This window comes from Carcharodon carcharias, chromosome 16 (genome assembly GCF_017639515.1).
Source record: "Carcharodon carcharias isolate sCarCar2 chromosome 16, sCarCar2.pri, whole genome shotgun sequence".
Taxonomy (NCBI): Eukaryota; Metazoa; Chordata; class Chondrichthyes; order Lamniformes; family Lamnidae; genus Carcharodon; species Carcharodon carcharias.
The window spans coordinates 3,853,183-3,872,847 of record NC_054482.1 but is presented as its reverse complement, the minus strand read 5'-3'; the positions used below and the strand labels follow the sequence as shown (position 1 = coordinate 3,872,847).

Genomic DNA, 19,665 nt, shown 5'->3' with positions numbered 1-19,665 from the left:
CCACCAGTGACTTCTTTCCCTTACTATTCCTCATCTCCACTCAAACCAATTCTACATCCTGATCTCCTGAACCAAGGTCATCTCTACTATTGCACCAATGCCATCCTTGATCAATAGTGCCATCCCTCTACCTTTACCTAGCTTCCCATTCTCCTTGAATGTCATATACCCCTCGTTATGCAGGACCCAATCCTTGCCATCCTGCAGCCAGATCTCTCTAATGGCTATCAGATCATATTTATTTACTTCAATTATTTACTTTGTTATGAATGTTATGTGCATTCAGATACAGAGCCTTTAGTTTTGTCTTTTTGTTATCTTTGTAACATATAATCTTCATTATTGGTGTATTCTTAGGTTTTACCTCTCTGTCCCTTCCTGCTATTCTATGACCCTCATTTCCCATATTACCAGTGTGGTCACCTGCCTTAAATCTACCCTTTGATTTGCTACATCTACCCCAAGCTTGATCCTTCACCTCCCCCCCCACACTTGTTTAGTTTAAAGCCCTCTATTTCCCTAGTTATGATTTGCAAGGGCACTCGTCCCACTACAGTTCAGTGTAGACTGTCCCAATGGTACAGCCCCCACTTTTCCCAGTACTGATGCCAGTGCCCCACAAACCGGAACCCACTTCTCCCACACCAGTCTTTGAGCCACGCGCTCATCTCTCTAATCTTATTTGCCCTATTCCAATTTGCATGTGGCTCAGGTAATAATCCAGAGATTATTACTATTGATGTTCTGGTTCTTAAATTTGGTACCTAGCTTCTCATACTGATTATGCAGAACCTCTTTCCTTGACCTGTTTTCTTCTTCACATGTATTCCACATGGCGAAGGTTCTCCCTCAATTTGGTAGGAAGCTTCAGGATTTTAACCCAGTGACAATGATGTAAAGGCAGAATGGCATGCGACTTCAAGGGAAATTGCAGGTGATGGTATTCCCATGTACCTACTGCTTCTCTCCTTTGATGTGGTGGACGTTGCATCCCGGGGAGGTTGTGAATACAACTGCACTGATATGATAACGAGTTACTAGTAGGGTGCATCATAAATTAGTGCTGGGCCAATGTTGTTTAGAGTGTGTATAAATAATTTGAATTTGAGGCTGAAACAATGCAACCTAAGTTTTCATTTGACAACAAATGTTTCAAACAATTGGGAAAAGGGAATAAGGACAAAAAATGCTGGAAATACTCAGCAGGCCAGGTAGCATCCTTGGAGAGAAACAGAGTTAAAGTTTCAGGTTGAGATAATTTTTTATCAGTCTTCACCTGATGTTACAACATGCACTTTCCTGGAGGGCTGCTGGATAATGAATAAAAAAAAGTAGCAAATATGCAAAAATATCAGCCACTGAGTTTCACTGATCATGATTACATATAAAATAGGACTTCGTAGTACGTGCTGTCTATTGAAAATGAGCAGATGACTGCTGGAAACCTGACATGCTTCTTGGTCGAGAGTGAGCACAAAGTGAAATGGATGTCATTTAGTCTTTTGCTGGGGTCTAAAATTAAGTGTTTAGAATGTATATTACCTGCATATGATTATCAGTTATCTGAATTATTTTGCTTTAGATAATTAGAATGTAATTCAGATGAAAAAGTTTCAGAAATGAACTGATGGACTTCATGTAATCATTTTCAGATCAGCACCATGGGAGGCATTTAGGCAACTAACTGGAACTAAGCAGACTCAAACCAGGTGAAATGCAAATATATCTGTGTGTATGTGTTTAATACCTTAATACCTGCAAACTGCTACCAATTTGCATTTATAATAGATTCTCAAATTATTTTCAGATTTTTTTTGCTGCTATGTTTTTCAGGGATGGCCACCAATCCCATGAGCAATGGCAAAAGATGTATGGCAAGTGCTCAGGCAATGAAGTCTATCACATTAAGATGGAAGAAAGCACATTCTTCACAGAGTATGAGGGGAAGAGCTTTACTTACACTTCCTTTCATGCACATAAAAAGTGAGAATTTTAACCATTGCCCTGACTTTGAAGAGTGTAATATTTGTTTTCATGCTTTGGATAGTAATTGTCAACCAATGCATATTTCATTTGAATATACAAATTAGGAACAGGAACAGGCTTGAGCCTGTTCTGCCATTTGATACCATCACGGCTGATGTGATTGTGGCCTCAACTTTATTTATCTATCTACCCTCTTACAACCTTTGACTCCACTGTTAATCAAGAATCTATCTAACAACCTTAAAAGCATTCAACGACACTGCTGTCTGGGGAAAAGACTTCCACAGACTAACGACCCACTGACCCTCATCTCTGTCTTCAATGGGAGACCTCTTATTTTTAAACTGTGTCCCTTAATTCTAGTATCTCCCATCCTGTCAATTCCCCTCAGGATCTTAAATGTTTCAATAAGATCACCTCTCATTCCTCTAAAGTCCAATGAATACAGGCCCAACCTTTGCTCAGAAGTTAGCCCCTTCATCCCAGGAATCAGCCAAGTGAACTATCTCTGAACTGCTTCTAATACAATTATATCCTTTCTTAAGTAGGTTTTCCAAAACTGTACTCAATACTCCAGATGTGGTCTCACCAATGACCTGTTCAACTGTATCAAAACTTCCCTACTTTTATACCTGATTCCCCTTGCAATAAATACCAACATTCCATTTGCCTTCGTAATCACTTGCTGTACCTGCATACCAACTTTTTGTGATTCATGTACCAGGCCATCCAGATCCCTCCGTACCAGAGTGCTGCAATCTCTCTCCATTTAAATAATATATTTCTTTGCTATTTTTCCTGCCAAGGTAGGCAAGTTCACAATTTCCCATATGATACGCCATCTGACAAATTTAGCCCATTCACTTAACCTGTTTATATCCCATTGTTTTTTCCAATTTTCCGCTGATGACATTTATAAATGTAGATTGCTTTCATTTAAGTAAAATAATAAGATTTTAATTTTATTTAATGTTTTCAAGCCAAATGTAACATGGTATATTATTGGGTTTATTTAAATTTATATTTTTAAAAATATGATTCTTGCCATAGTAATCTATTTATTGGATCAATTTCACAGGTTACTAGAAGTGTTGGGAAACAGCAATCAATGGAATACTCACTATCTATTGTTAAAATTACATCATATATGTACCTATTTATGATAATTTTGCTAATTTTTAAACAATACTTCCCTAAGTATTCCCAGAACCCTTGTGCTAATAAAGAATACTGATAGGAGACAAGTTATTCAGACTTTAACTGTATGTAGATACAGATTTACATCAAGCTTATAATTCATGTGGTCGTATAGTAAAATATGTTATATTAAATATATAAATATATTAAAAGTAGATCCAATAGCAGGATGGATACACGATTGACTTGCTCTCGTTATTGAGTGCTGATTTCCTTCAGGGAGCTTCCTGTTAATGACTTTCAGAGAAAGATACCTTGAAGCAGTTGCTGGTTTTTACTACATATCCAAGAGGAAAGCTCACTCTTTAGCAGTGCTGCCGTCTCTCCAAACGTAATCACCAACAGGAAAATTGTGCTGCAGATACAGACACTGACCAAAAAATTCACTGAATAAAGCAATATATACTCACTACATCTAAAATGAAATCCAATATAGACCACCAGGAACTACAGAATTATAAACAGAAAAGAAGAACGAAACACTTACATTTATGTATCATCTTTCACTGCCTCGAGATATCCTGAAGTGCTGTACAGCAAATGAAGTTCCTCTGAAGTGTAGTCACAGCTGTAATGTAGGAAATATAGTAACCAAATAAGATTAAGGTTACAAGCAAAGTGACACCTGTAAAGCAAACAGCATGACTAAAATGATCTTAAGTGTTAAGGTTAGTTTCTTGAAGCTTTGTAGAATTTGATGTTTGAGTTAATTTTTTTGTAATTAGATTCAATATGTTCCCAAAAGGTAAAGGACCATTAGTCTGAGGTAATGGAAAATTGCATCCCAAGAAATGAACTTTCATAAGGCACTATGTACAAAAAAAAATCTTAGACACAATAATTGGGATGGACAAAAGGAAACTTTATGTAGAGATGAGTATAACCATTGGAAAGCCAAAATGTAGGGCTCAAAAAAATGAAATTAAATTGTATGTGTCTACTTAAATAAAAGACATGACGTCAATTTTAGGTGTACTTTGCGTGGTTAAACAAATGGTACATATGTCCAGAAGGGGTAGGACATCTGTCTTTTCATGTACCTGGCAACTTTGTGTTCCATTATTTTCACAATTGTATAAAATTATTTCACATGACAAGGAAGTGACTGAGGTGTCCTGGCCAATATTTATCCCTCAACTAACTTCACAAATGCAGGTTCAGTGTTTCAATTCTCTGAAAGGAAATAGCAGGAGCAGTTAGAATGAGAACAGGAAAATAGTTTGCACTTATGCTAAGATTTTTCAGATATTGGAAGCTAAATCTTGTGAGCACGAATCCCATGACCTATTGAACCTCTTTTTATGATCATCCTTAGGTACGGAGCCTGTCTGATTGGTGTGAAGAGGGAAGAAAACAAAAATATTTTGCTTAATCCAGGACCACAATATATCATGAGTTCCACAGACATCTGTTTTTATATTAACATTACCAAGGAAGAAAACTCAGCTTTTATAAAGCAAAATGAACAAAGCATAAATAGTATATCAAATACTATATATCATGGAGCTTCCAGATTACCTGTTCACAGCATCATTGCTAGTATGGGTAAGCACAACAATCAGTGCAATCCACTGCTGATTGATCATTATAAATGCAAGACCTGAGCTCCATTGCTGGATTAGCTGAGCCAAACAGATCTGGAAAGTTTGATCCATGGTCTGATCTCTGCTAGGAAGGCGGTCAAGATATTCAGTACTTTAGGAGAATGCAATACTAGCCATTCTGTGTTGCTATGTAAATGAACTAACAATGATGAGTTGAAAATTGCCCTACATATCTAAGTTATTAAAATATTCTCATCACCCTCAGCCATTACTTGATGGTTTCGAAGGAATAAGTTTAATACTTATATTAAAAGTGAATCTACTGGCAATTGAAAGAGATGTCAGTGCGTCAGTTGCTCAGTGGGTAAATGCACAGTGACAGTGTGGTATTAGACCATACAGATCAGAAGGGACATGATTTGATTCCCCGCCTATGCTAAATTGTCACATCTGAAGCAGGACAACAGTTGGAACACTGCAGTCACCTCAGTGCTGAACCAAAAATAAAGGCGAAAAACAGCCAGGATTCATTCTCCTGAATGTTGTTCAGTGATCCCTGCTGGAATGTGCAGACGTTGGCTGCAGTGCCTTCCTGATAAATAATCTGTCACATGCTTACCTGGATAACATTGGTGAAGGATTGCTGGTGCCTATGGAAAGTAGCCAAGCAGAGATTATTGCCTTCAAATTCATTAAAATCACACAGTGAATTAATTATATTGACATACGATGGGCTACACATTTATGGTCTGTTACTTCTAAAAAAAAATTTTTGCTTCATAACCAAACATAGGTCTAAGGTTTTGCAATTTTCTGTCATTGTTGCTAGATTTGCCATTTCATAAACTTAGCAGGTATCCTGCCTGATGTCAGTTGAAATGCAGAAACTTGCAAATTACAGATTGCGGACCCTCAGCAGGCAAATTTCTTTGGCTACAATTTCCAGCAAGCAGTTACAGGCAATTGAAGAGTTTCTACTGCCTATAACTGTGTTACCGACTTTATTTGGTATAGGCTGTATAGACTGGGTTGATCGGTCAGTCATGGGGGGTGTTGTGTCTGTTTAGCAGAATTACTGACTGCTTTAAATTACGGTTGCTGTCCTGCAAAAACAAATCAAATGTCTAATATAAATGCAGTAACAGTATTTAATGAAGTAGCAATTCTCTGATCCCTGGAGCAGGAATGTAATTTTACATATAAATTGGGTTTGTGGCATATATTTGAATATATATAAATGTAGTGGGGACAATTCTATGAGAAATTTGAAGTTTAACAGTGGATCATAAAAAAATACATAACATGTTGATTTTTAGCTCAGGAATTCCTCATAAGTGGAGCATAACCAAACAAAATATGGCCAGAAATCATTTACTCTGCATCCCAGTTCATTATGTGCATTTCTGGTGGGAATCTGTATTTGTCCATGGAGCACTGGTCACAAACAGCTGAGAGCTTCATTTTAAGATTGTACTGGGGTACAATAATTTTGCCCATATAAATTGGGCATTCAGTGCTGTTTTTGAATGGAAAAGAATTGCTAGTAAATGAAATGAATGCTTTTCAGTTGTTATTTTCAAGGTATTTTGCTGTTCAGTTTTGGCTAACAATCATTATGTTAAATGTTATGTCACTTCAAAGAGCAGTTATGAGTCAATCATGTTGATGTGAGACTGTTCAGGATGACAGGTTTCCTTCACTAAAGGATAGAAGTGAACCAGTAGCATTTTTGTCACTTTTATGAATACCAGCGAAGGCGTGGTGATATTGTCACTGGACGAGTAATCCAGAGACCCAGGGTAATGGTCTGGGGACCTGGGTTGGAACCCCACCACGATGGTGGAACTTGAAGTCAATAAAAATCTGGAATTAAAAGTATAATGATGACCATGAAATCATTGTCGATTGTTGTAAAAACCCATCTGGTTCCCTAATGTCCTTTAGGGAAGGAAATCTTACCTGGTCTAGCCTGCATGTAACTCACAGCAATGTGGTTGACTTTTAAATGCCCTTAGTTGTATCAAACCACAAAAAAATTTCAAAAAAGCAATGCAATCAGATGGACCATACAGCATCGACCTAGGCACCGGATACGACAAGGGCAGTCTCAGCCCTGTCCTCCTTCCTAACATCTGAGACTAGTGCCAAAATTGGGAGAGCTGTCTCACAGACGTATCCATCCTCACGAAATCATATCTTACAGATAATGTCCCAGCCACCACCATCACCGTCCCCGGGCATGTCCTGTCCCACCGGCAGGAGAGACCCAGCAGTGGTGGCGGCACAGTGGTATACAGTCAGGAGGGAGTTACCCTGGGAGTGCTCAACATCGTCTCCGGACCCCATGAAGTCTCATGGCATCAGGTCAAATCTGACAAGGAAACATCCTGCTGATTACCACGTACCGCCCTCCCTCAGCTGATGAATCAGTGCTCACCTCCATGATGAACACCACTTGGAGGAAGCACTGAGGGCGGCAAGAGCTCAGAATATACTCTGGGTGGGGGACTTCAATGTCCATCACCAAGAGTAGCTCGGTAGCACCACTACTGACCGAGCTGGCTGAGTCCTAAAGGAGATAGCTACTGGACTGGATCTGGGAACCAACAAGAAGGAGAAGCAGACTTGACCTCAGCCTCATCATAGATGCATCTGTCCATGACAGTATCGGTAGGAGTGACCACCGCACAGCTGTTGTGGAGACGAAGTCCCACCTTCACACTGAGGATACCCTCCATCATGTTGTGTGGCACTACCACTGTGCTAAATGTGATAGATTGCGAACAGATCTAGCAACTGAAGTCTGGGCATCCATGAGGCACTGTGGGCCATCAGCAGCAGCAGAATTGTACTCGTACGTCATCTGTAACCTTATGGCCTGGAATACCCCCACTCTCCCATCACCATCAAGCCCAGGGGATCAGCCCTGGTTCAGTCAAGAGTGCAGGAGGGCATGCCAGGAGCAGCACCAGGCATACTTAACACAATGTGTCAACCTGGTGAAGCTATAACACAGGACTACTTGCGTGCCAAACTGCATAAAGAGCAAGTGATAGACAAAGCTAAGTGATCTCATAACACACAGATCAGCTCTAAGTTCTGCAGTCCTGCAGTATCCAGTCATGAATGGTGGTAGACAGTTAAACAACTCACTAGAGGAGGAGGAGGCTCCACAAATATCCCCATCCTCAAGGATGGGGGAGCCCAGTACATCAGTGCAAAAGATGAGGCTGAAACATTTGCTATAGTCTTCAGCCAGAAGTGCCGAGTGGATGATCTATCTTGGCCTCCTCCGGAGGTCCCCAGCATCACAAATGCCAGTCCTCAGCCAATTCAATTCATTCCACTAATATGAAGAAACGGCTGAAGGCACTGGATAGTCAAAAGACTATGGAGCCTGACAATATTCCAGAAATAGTACTGAAGACTTGTGCTCCAGAACTTGCCATGCCCCTAGCCAAGTTGTTCCAGTACAGCTACAACACTGGCATCTACCTGGCTATGTGGAAAATTGCCTGGGTATGTCCTGTACACCGAAAGCAGGTCAAATCCAATCCGACCGATTACCATCCCATTACTCAACTCTTGATCACCAGCAAAGTACTGGAAGGGGTCATCAACAGTGCTATCAAACAATAACCTGCTCACTGACGCCCAGTTTGGGTTCTGCCAGAGCCACTCGTTCCTGACCTCATTACAGCTTCAGTTCAAACATGACAAAAGAGCTGAACTCCCGAGGTGAGTTGAGAGTGACTGTCCTTGACATCAAGGTCACATTTGACTGAGTGTGGTATTAAGGAGCCCTAGCAAAACTGGAGTTAATGAGAATCAGAGGGAAAACTCTCCATTGGTTGGAGCCATACCTAGGAAAAAGGAAAATGGTTGTGGTTGTTTGAGCTCAGTCATCTTATCTCCAGGACATCACTACAGGAGTTCCTCAGGGTAGTGTTCTTGGCCCAACCATCTTCAGTTGCTTCATCAATGACCTTCCTTCCATCATAAGGTCAGAATTTGCTGATGATTGCACAATGATCAGCACTATTCACAACTCCTCAGATACTGAAGCAATCCATGTCCAAATGCAGCAAAACCTAGACAATATCCAGGCTTTGGCTGACAAGTGGCAAGTAACGTTCACATCACACAAGTGCCAGACAATGACCATCTTTAACAAGAGAGAATCTAACCATCGGCCCTTGACTTTCAATAGCATGACCATCACTGAATCCTCCGCTATCGACATCCTGGGGGTTACCATTGATCAGAAACTGAACTGGATTAGCCATATAAATACTGTGGCTACAAGAGCAGGTCAGAGGCTAGGAATCGTGCAACGAGTAACTCACCTCCTGACTCCCCAAAACCTGTCCATGATCTACAAGGCACAAGTCAGGCGTGTGATGGAATATTCCCCGCTTGACTGGATGAGTGCAGCTCCCTCAACACTCGAGAAACTTGACACCGTCCAGGACAAAGCAGTCTGCTTGATTGGCACCACATCCATAAACATTCACTCTCTCCACCACTGAAGCACATGGCAGCAGTGTGTATCATCTACAAGATGCACTGCAGGACCTCATCAAGGCTCCTTAGGCAGCACCTTCCAAACCCACGACCACTACCGTCTAGAAGGACAAGTGCAGCAGATAGATGGGAACACCACCACCTGGAAGTTCCCCTCCAAGTCATTCACCATCCTGAGTTGGAAATAAATCACCATTCCTTCACTGTCGCTGGGTCAAACTCCTGGGCCTCCCTTCCTAACAGCACTGTGGGTGTACCTACACCACATGGACTACAGCGGTTTAAGAAGGCAGCTCACCACCACCTTCTCATGGGCAACAAGAATGGACAATAAGGCCAGCAAAGCCCACATTCCATGAATGAATGAAAAAAAATCACCAGATATTTTAAAAATGAAGAATTACCACAATAGGATTTGAACTTTGATTTTCTGAAGTAGTAATCCATTAACATATCCACTACACTACAATACTCGCATGATATGAGATTGGGCTTCAATGCATGCTTTGGAGCCAGTGAATGACTAGGAATCTGAAGATCTATTACACACTGTATTTGTAATAACCATTGACAGTAAGCATTCAAGATACTTTGTGCTGGGTGGGAGAGGGGAAGGAAAGTTCTCTCTCTGCTATGCATATGGTATTAATGCAAAATTCAATAGGTTATCCTATCTTGCCTGACCTTGAGGTCATTGCACCACTGAAGCTGGATGCACAATACACTTACACAGGTGTTCACCACCTTTCATACACCCTAAGCAGTTCATCTGGGTACTGAGCAGCCTTCCCTAGAATACTTGCTCCACTAATATTTATTAATCCCATCTGAAGATAATGGTCATCCTGTAGAAAGCACAACTCAAAACAGTCCCATCAAAATTCTCATCATGTTTCATCAACAAAATTAGACTATCCTGTTAAACTGCAGCACTCAGTTTCCTTATTATGACAGGAACTCAACCAATGACTATTTATCAGGTTCATCCCAATTAAGGTAGGTAGGTTGATGGTCAGGCCCAAGCAAATTACAGTTGCCTGACTTGCCCCAAGTTGGAGATCCAATTGGAAAATCAATACAGATGTTTCTAAATGTTGCATTTGATGATCAACATTTTTTCTTGCACAATTGGAACATGAACTTGATCTATGGCAAATTGAAATTATCATTGTTGAGTTGCAGTCCTACAATTCAAGTATTTCACTCAGAAGAACAATGGGTCAGATTTTGATGAAAAGAAATCAGCATCTAAGTATCGCTCATGGTTATGAATGCACAAATCAACCAGAAACCTGTGGCAAGGAAGAGAGAGTCCGTGAATTGTGAATTGCCATAGGCTGATGGCCGATTTGTGTCGCTTTGCTGTTAGCTTTATAAAAATGGCATTTGACATTGAGCCTCCCCATGATGTTCATGAAGTTTCTGGATTTGTGCATTAATTGCCAATTACACATGCAACTGAAATTTAAGTTTAGCAATTGTCAGCCTAAGTGCCCTTTTAATGACATGATAATTGTTGATGACTGCCAACTACTTTTCAACCTCTCTCGTCCAGAAATTAGACAATTGTATGTGTGGAATCTCTTTCTTTTAAGTTGTGCATTTAGAATACTTAAGTTTTATTTTTTGTACTACCTTTTCCTTTGACTCTCTCGATCCAATGCCTCTTTCCCTTTATTTCTCTTTCTGTATCTGATTTGACATTTAAGTTACCAACACTAATTCATCCTCCTTCTCAGCCTTTTCTCTGTATATTTCACAATCCTTTTATCTCATTGGTTAGGGGGATACGCTGTTTGTTCAGTTCTTCATCACGGTCCAGGATATCTTGTTGCCTTTGCTATGCTGTTATCAGCTTTCATTTCCGGTAACTTTGTGGATAAAAAAATTAAAAAGCTAAATGCGCAATTTTAAGCCTAATGGGACACAGTGCAAGCTGCCCCACTCCAAAATCTGGTCCAGTGTCATCAATATATTACTTAATAAATCTGACAGGATTGCCATATTATGAAAATATGGCATTATAAAATCAACATTTGTACATTATACAAAGACTTTAATGACCAATGTTAATTTATTTGTCAGTTGTTTTAATATTATTCATTACTTTTAGGCACAGTAGCCATAGACCTACAAGATACAAGATGTAGACCTCCAACTGGTCCTACCTTGACCCTTCCTTCAGATGGAGGTAAAGAAAGTAGAAGGCCCAGTATTGCTCCTGTTTTAGAAGTAGCAGATGTTTCATCTATTCAAGCCTGTGACCTTCTAAGTGACCACTCAGAGGATGAAGCAAATCATTCTGATGAGGAAGCAGCATCAGTGCCTGAGTAAGGTTCTATGAGTTCTGAAATGTGTGGTATAATTTTACTACTTATATTTGAGAAATTCTGAATTAGAGTTAATTTTCTCAAAGCTAAACATGTATTTAAAGGAAATGGTGACCTATATGCATGAAAATTTGTCAGTTAGCATATTAGATTAGTTAACATGAACTAATAATTGACATTCTTATTTAAAAGAAAAGAATCAGATTTAGTAATAGTCCCTTTTTGCATACTTACTGCTGATTTAAAATGAACAGATTTGGTCATTGATTTTTTTTTTCTGTTATTCATAAGCAGCTAGTCCATTGCATGAGCATATTCAGTTCTTCCCTACCTTGAAATTGTCTAGAGGGAGATCTCAAAAATAGAAATGCTGAATGCTCTGTTTACAAATATCAAATACACTACAAATCGTCAGCTGCATATGCAAATAAACATATACATATTTACACTGAACTCGACATGCTGCAATTTGTAGAGATTAGAGTATAAGAATTATCAGACACATCTGTAATGCATTAGTGATCAAAGTATAGAATTGCTTCTAATTAGTCACGTGCCCAGGATTAGCTCCGGTCAGTTTAGCAAGCTTACAACTGGATTATTTAAATATAAACACAAATACTGGTTAGAGTCACAACTTGTTTCCCAATTTTAAATTGTAGCATCGTGCGCCCATGAGATTATCTCACTCAGAAAGATTGAATAGTTTCAGCCTTTCAGCATTCTCACAAACTGGTATCAAAGCTATTAGAATCATTAGCTGAACTGCCAGACATGCTGGAGAACTATGGTAAGGAAAGCTTTTCCTCTCAGGGAGTCTTGTTTCACTCCGAACCATTAACCTGACTGTGTCTTCAGCATCCTGATGAGCCATTTTCTCCTTTGATGCAGAAGCAAAGGAAACAACAGTCTGCACACTTAAGGCAACAGGACAAATTGTTTTTACTTGTGAGTAACAGGATGATTAACAATTTATTGTGAAGAAAAAATTGAGAACCTGATTCAAGTTCTTATTGGGAGCTATTTGTTCTCTGCATCATTTTTAAATGTACATTTCCTTCTCCTTTTAACTCACTTTGAACCCTCACCTGGCCAGTATTAATCGTGGCCCAGATTTTACTGCCAAAATAATGTGAACTTAAGAAGCATAGCACTTTTAACGCATAAATTGTCCAGCAACTTTTGGGGAGGAAGGGCTGCTTCAGAAGGTGCAGGACAATTTGCACCACTCTGCTGTTAGTCTCTCCAGACCTCTCGCTGAGCTTCAAGAAATTGCTGCATTTGCACATTTGCTGCCAAGGAAACAAGCTGCAGAAAGTTAGGGCTGGTATTTAACTCTGTAAGTAACATTTTAATGACAAGGTTTTGGTTCCTGCATTGCAATTACATTTCCAGCAGAGATTTTTTACTTAATTAACTGTTGTTCCTGTTTCTTTTTCAATCCTGAATTCTCATTGGTAAAGGAGATGGATTGTTGGATCCCAAATTCCGTCAAGGTCCCAGATGCCCTGTTGCCCTCACCACACTGTTATCAGCTCGCATTTCCTTAACTTGCAGGACAAAACTTTTTTTGAGCTGTTAGATGAGAGAAAAAGTCAACCTTGACGGGACTCTTTGTGATGTTTCTATGAAATGAAAAGACCGAGCACTAGTATTCTACTACAATAAATTGGGCAGGTGAACTGTTAACAGATCTGCACCAATGCCCCTCTGTTGTATGGATTGACACACATTTTTCTTTTGGTGACAAAATACCTAGCCTGCATTCAGCATACTAGAATCCTAGAACCTTGCAGCACAGAAGGGGGTAATCAGCCCATCATGCATGTACTATCCCTTTGCAAGAGTTGTCCAATTTAATCTCATAATCCTTAAAAATAGTCCTCTTTAGTATATGTCCAGTTTCCTTTTCGAAGTTACTGTGGAATTTGATTGCTCTGCTTTTCAAGTAGTGCTTTTGAGATCTTCACAACTCTTTCTGTGAAGAAATTCCTCCTAATTTCCCTTCTAGCTCTTTCACCAATTATTTTGCATCTATGACTGCTGGTTATTGACCCACTTGCCAGAGGAAATAGTTACTCCCTACTTGCTTTATCAGAGCCCTTCATAATTTTAAATACACCTATTAGGTCTCCCATTAATTCTCCCTGATTTAAGGAGAACAATCCTAGCTTCTTCAATCTTGCTTCATAACTGAACTGCACCATCCCTGGTATCGTCCTGGTAAACCTCCTCTGTTCCTTCTCCAGGGTCTTGATATCCTTCCTATAATGTGATGTCCAGAATTATATATGATACTGCAGCTGAGGCCTAAGCAAAGATTTGTAAACATTTAGTATGACTTCCTGCTTTTGTATTTAATATTCCTATTATGAAGCCAGAAGTTCCAAATTTTTTCTCAACTTTCCATGCCACTGAGGAGGACTGCGAAAAAAATTATAGGAAGACTTGTAGATTGGACAAATGATTGGCAAATGAAGTTCAACATGGTTAAGTGTGAAGCAGTACATTTTGGTAGGCAGGTCACTTATTACTTGGAAGGTGCAAGTCCAGGAGGGGCAGAGGAACAAAGGGATCTCAGGGTACAAATACACCAATTACTAAACGTTGCAGCACCGGTTAGCAAGGCCATAAAAATATGAACAGAAACACTAAGTTTTATTTCTAGAGGGATAGAATTGGAAAGTAAGGAAGTTATGCTGCAACTGTATCGAACCTTGGTTAGACCACAGACACAGAACTGCATGTAGCTCTGGATGCTGTATTATAAAAAGGCACTTGAGAGGGTACAGAAAAGGTTTACAGGATGACCCCAGAAATGTATGGGGTATAGATATCAAGAAAGGATGGACAGGCTGGAACTCTTTTTTTTCTCTTGAAAAGAAGGCAGCTGAGGGATGACCTAATAGAGGCCTTTAAAATTATGTGAGGTTTTGATAGAGTGGGATAGAGAGAATGTGACCTCTTGTGGGGAACAGCATAACTAGAGGCCATCAATATAAGATAGTCACCCAGAAATCCAATACGGAATTCAGAAGACACTTCTTTATCCAAGTTCAGGTCATTTATATATAGCAAGAAAAACAGTAGTCCTAAGACTCCTGGGGACTGCTCTGCATACTTCCCTCCAGTCAGATAAATATCCTCCAATGCTTTAATTAATTACTTGCCCAAATTGCCAAAGTTCATTCAACGCCATGCACTTCTATTTTCTGAATAAGTCTGTTCTATGGTACTTTAACAAATGTTGAAAGTTTGCTTATACAATACCAACTGCTCTACCTGCAGCAACTCTGCCTGTTCCTTCATCAAAGAACTCAATCAGGTTAATCAGACACACAAAAAAAAAGAAGAAAATGCTGGACATAGTCAGCAGGTCCGATTGCTTCTGTGGAGAGTGAAATAGAGGAAATGTTCCAGCTCAGTTACCTTAACAAATCTGAGCTCGCTGTTAACCCATGCTTCTCCAAGTCAGAATTAATTTTGTCCTTAACAATGGTCTCTAGTAATTTCCCCACTAGTAATGTTAGTCTAATTATCCTGTAATTATCCCTCTCAGGTTTATCCCTCACCCCTTTTTTGAATAGGGGTATAATATGGCAATCATCCAGTCCTCTGGCACGACTCCCATATCCAAGGAAGATTGAAAGATTGTGATCAGAGTTTCTGATATCTGTATCCTAGCTTTCCTGAGCCACCTAGGATGCGTCCTATCTTGACCGGGTGACTTAACTCTGAATGATGCTAACCTATTTGCCACCTCTTTTCAGTTTATTTTCTATCCTATCCTATATTTCTACTCTGCTCCTCTACTCAGACATTAACTACATCCTCTTTTGTGAAAACAGATGCAAAGTACCCGTTCAGTAACTTAGCCATGCCCCTCTGCCTCAGGAAAAAGGCTTCCTTTTTAATCCCTCGTTGGCCCTTTTACTTATTATTTTACTTTGTGTCTTTAGAAAAGATTTTTGGGTTCCTTTTTATGTTATCTGTTAATCTTTTCTTATATCGCCATTGCCCCTCCTCCATCCTTTTTCAATTTCCTCTTCTACTGTCTGGATTCTGCCTGATTTTCATTTGCAATCTGTACCTGACATTTGTGATCACCCTTTTTTAAAGAAAAAAATTATTTTGATCTTACTTTCTCTTGTCATCCAGGAAGCTCAAGATTAGATGCCCCATTGTTCCTCCCTTTGGCAATATTCTTGGTTTGTTTCAATGTGGAAGGCCTCCAATTACTCATTAACTGCTTTCCTGACCAATCTTTGGGGAAAGCTTTCACGTCGGCATGGAGGGGTGAGCCCTGCAGGCTGGCGTGTTCAATGATGTGCAGTGACGTCGGGTGTGCAGTAGACCACATACAGTAGATTGCGGAGCTGGAGGCAGCTGTGCACCCACTGAACTGTCACAGGCCTATTAAGGCCACTAAGAAACCAATTACAGTAATTACCAAAACAAAAATAAAAATGCCTGGAAAAACTCAGCAGGTCTGACAGCATCTGCGGCGAGGAACACAGTTAACGTTTCGAGTCCGTATGACTCTTCAACAGAACTAAGGGAAATTAAAAAAGAGGTGAAATATAAGCTGGTTTAAGGGGGGTGGGACAGGTAGAGCTGGATAGAGGGCCAGTGATAGTTGGAGGTAACCAAAAGATGTCATAGACAAAAGGACAAAGGGGTGTTGAAGGTGGTGATATTATCTAAGGAATGTGCTAATCGGTGACATTAAGGGTAGAAAGCAGGACGAGCAAGGTACAGATAGCCCTAGTGGGGGTGGGGTGGGGGGAAGGGATCGAAATAGGCTAAAAGGTAGAGATAAATCAATGGATGGAAATACATTTAAAAATAATGGAAATAGGTGGGAAAAGAAAAATCTATATAAATTATTGGAAAAAAGGGGGATCAGAAGGGGGGTGGGGATGGAGGAGAGAGTTCATGATCTAAAATTGTTGAACTCAATATTCAATCCGGAAGGCTGTAAAGTGCCTAGTCGGAAGATGAGGTGCTGTTCCTCCAGTTTGCATTGAGCTTCACTGGAACAATGCAGCAAGCCAAGGACGGACATGTGGGCATGAGAGCAGGGTGGAGTGTTGAAATGGCAAGCGACAGGGAGGTCTGGGTCATGCTTGCGGACAGATTGAAGGTGTTCCGCAAAGCGGCCACCCACTCTGCGTTTGGTCTCTCCAATGTAGAGGAAACCGCATTGGGAGTAGCGAATGCAGTAGACTAAATTGAGGGAAGTGCAAGTGAAATGCTGTTTCTCTTGAAAGGAGTGTTTGGACCCTTGGGCGGTGAGGAGAGGGCAAGTAAAGGGGCAGGTGTTGCACCTTCTGCAGTTACATGGGAAGGTGCCGTGGGAGGGGATTGAGGTGTAGGGGGTGATGGAGGAGTGGACCAGGGTATCCCGGAGGGAACGATCCCTGCGGAATGTCACTGGGGGGGTGAAGGGAAGGTGTGTTTGGAGGTGGCATCATGCTGGAGTTGGCGGAAATGGCGGAGGATGATACTTTGAATGCGGAGGCTGGTGGGGTGATAAGTGAGGACAAGGGGGACCCTATCACGGTTCTGGGAGGGAGAGGAAGGTGTGAGGGCAGATGCGCAGGAGATGGGCTGGACACGGTTGAGGGCCCTGTCAATCACCGTGGGTGGAAAACCTTGGCTAAGGAAGAAGGAGGACATGTCAGAGGAACTGTTTTGGAAAGTGACATCATCAGAACAGATGCGACTGAGAGAATGGGTTGGAGTCCTTACAGGAAGCGGGGTGTGAGGAGCTGTAGTCGAGGTAGCCGTGGGAGTCGGTAGGCTTGTAATGAATATTGGTGGACAGTCTATCACCAGAAATTGAGACAGAGAGGTCAAGGAAGGGAAGGGAAGTGTCAGAGATGGACCATGTGAAAATGATGGAGGGGTGGAAATTGGAAGCAAAATTAATAAATTGTTCCAGGTCCAAATGAGAGCATGAAGCAGCACCGAAGCAATCATCGATGTACCGGAGAAAGAGTTATGGGAGGGGGCCGGAGTAGGACTGGAACAAGGAATGTTCCACATACCCCATAAAGAGACAGGGCCGCAGTTATGCCACCCCTCCATCATTTTCACATGGTCCATCTCTGACACTTACCTTCCCTTCCTTGACCCAGACTTCCCTGTCACTTGCCATTTCAACACTCCACCCTGCTTTCATGCCCACATGTCCATCCTTGGCCTGCTACATTGTTCCAGTGAAGCTCAACGCAAACTGGAGGAACAGCACCTCATCTTCCAACTAGGCACTTTACAGCCTTCCGGACTGAATATTGAGTTTACCCCCCGCCACCCCCCACCACCACCACTTTAAACCAGCTTATATTTCAACCCTTCCTGGGATTCACCTAGTTCTGTCGAAGGGTCATGAGGCCGATCCTGCCTGACCTGCTGAGTTTTTCCAGGTAATTCTGTTTTTGTATTGAGTTTAACAACTTTAGATCATGAACTCTCTCCTCCATCCCCACCCCCTTTCTGATCCCCCTCTTTTCCAATAATTTTTTATAGATTTTTCTTTTCCCACCTATTTCCATTATTTTTAAATGTATTTCCATCCATTGTTTTATCTCTACCTTTTATCCTATTTCAATCCCTTGCCCCCCACCCCACCCCCACTAGGGCTATCTGTACCTTGCTCATCCTGCTTTCTACCCTTAATTAGCACATTCCTTTAGATAATATCACCACCTTCAACACCTCTTTGTCCTTTTGTCTATGACATCTTTTGGCAATCTCCACCTATCACTGGCCCTCTATCCAGCTCTACCTGTCCCACCCCCCCCTCCTTTAAACCAGCTTATATTTCACCTCTTTTCTATTTTTCCTTAGTTTTGTTGAAGAGTCACACGGACTCGAAACGTTAACTGTGTTCCTCTCCACAGATGCTGTCAGACCTGCTGAGTTTTTCTAGGAATTTTTACTTCTGTTTTGGATTTCCAGCATCCGCAGTTTTTTGCTTTTACAGTAATTACCAACACTGCCCGTCCAACCTTAAGGTTGGTGGGCAGGCGAAGAGTCCAAGCGGCCTTCGCGTCTTTCAGGAAACCTCACCCAAGGGCTGGATGCGGTTTCTTGAAGGTTTTGTAAAATAAATTCTTCATTTAAAACCTTCAGTTTGAAATCAATCTCCCTGAGGTAGCTCTGTGCCTCAGGAGGATTGCTATGCTCTTTCGTGCGCAGGCCCCGACTCTCCCTCCTCGCCTCCCCCCCCCCCCCACACTGCCCGCACAGAGTGCTACCGGCCGTGTGTCATTCTGGCCGGGCCTTAATTGGCCCGCCGACGTAAAATGGCAGCGCGCAGCCGATTGCGGGGAGGGTGGGGGGGGGGGGTGTTGGTGGTGGGCGCGATTGGCCCCGTGCCCACTCCTGACCGGCCTACCCGACATGCAGAAACCTCTGCCCTTTGTATCCAGTCCACCTATGCTGGATCTCTTCTCAATTCTCTGAAATGGCCTCCCTTTCATTTGGATATTTTCAACTTTGATTTTCATTTTAATCTCTTTGCATAACAACTTTAAACCTAATTGTTTAAGCAGATGTTCTCCAACTGAAACAGCCCTTACTTGATCTAAACGTTCTCCACCACCAGACCCAGCAGCGCTTTAATCCTTGTTGGGCTAGAAACATATTTTAAAAAGTTCTCCTGAAGACATTGTAGGAATTCTTCACCCTTATTATCTTTTAGTCAGCTTTTACCCTGGTTTATTTAAGGGTAAATGAATCCCTCTATTATTACCGTCCTCCTATTTTTACATATGTGATATTTTCCTGTAGATTTGCCCCTCAATTTCCGTTTTCATTATTTGAGGTTTTTTCCAAAAAATCCAGCAATGACTCCTTTACTGTTCCTTAACTCTAACCAAAAAGCCACTCTATCATAACACCTTGAGGAAATGTGTGCCTTAACTTATCAGACTTATTTATATTTATTGTTCAGATGCAACATCTGTCCCTCTTACCCCAGAACTAGTCCCATTACCCTAAGAATCTGAAGCACTCCCTCTGACAGCATTTCTCTGGCCACACACTCACCTGCGCTATCGTCCTCTCTCTGCACTCAT

General features: G+C 41.2%; 1 protein-coding gene across 3 annotated transcripts in view; it reads left to right on the top strand.

Moving 5' to 3' along the window:
• Positions 1–19,665, top strand: part of kcnt2 (potassium channel, subfamily T, member 2) — a 789,028-nt gene that overhangs the window by 424,700 nt on the left and 344,663 nt on the right. For 2 of the 3 annotated variants that reach the window (XM_041208209.1, XM_041208208.1), the window contains exons 15-17: positions 1,834–1,983; positions 4,499–4,728; positions 11,365–11,581. In XM_041208209.1, coding sequence (XP_041064143.1) covers positions 1,834–1,983; positions 4,499–4,728; positions 11,365–11,581 — 597 coding nt within the window. The remainder of the gene's footprint in view (positions 1–1,833; positions 1,984–4,498; positions 4,729–11,364; positions 11,582–19,665) is intronic. The other variant, XM_041208210.1, reaches the window with a different exon arrangement.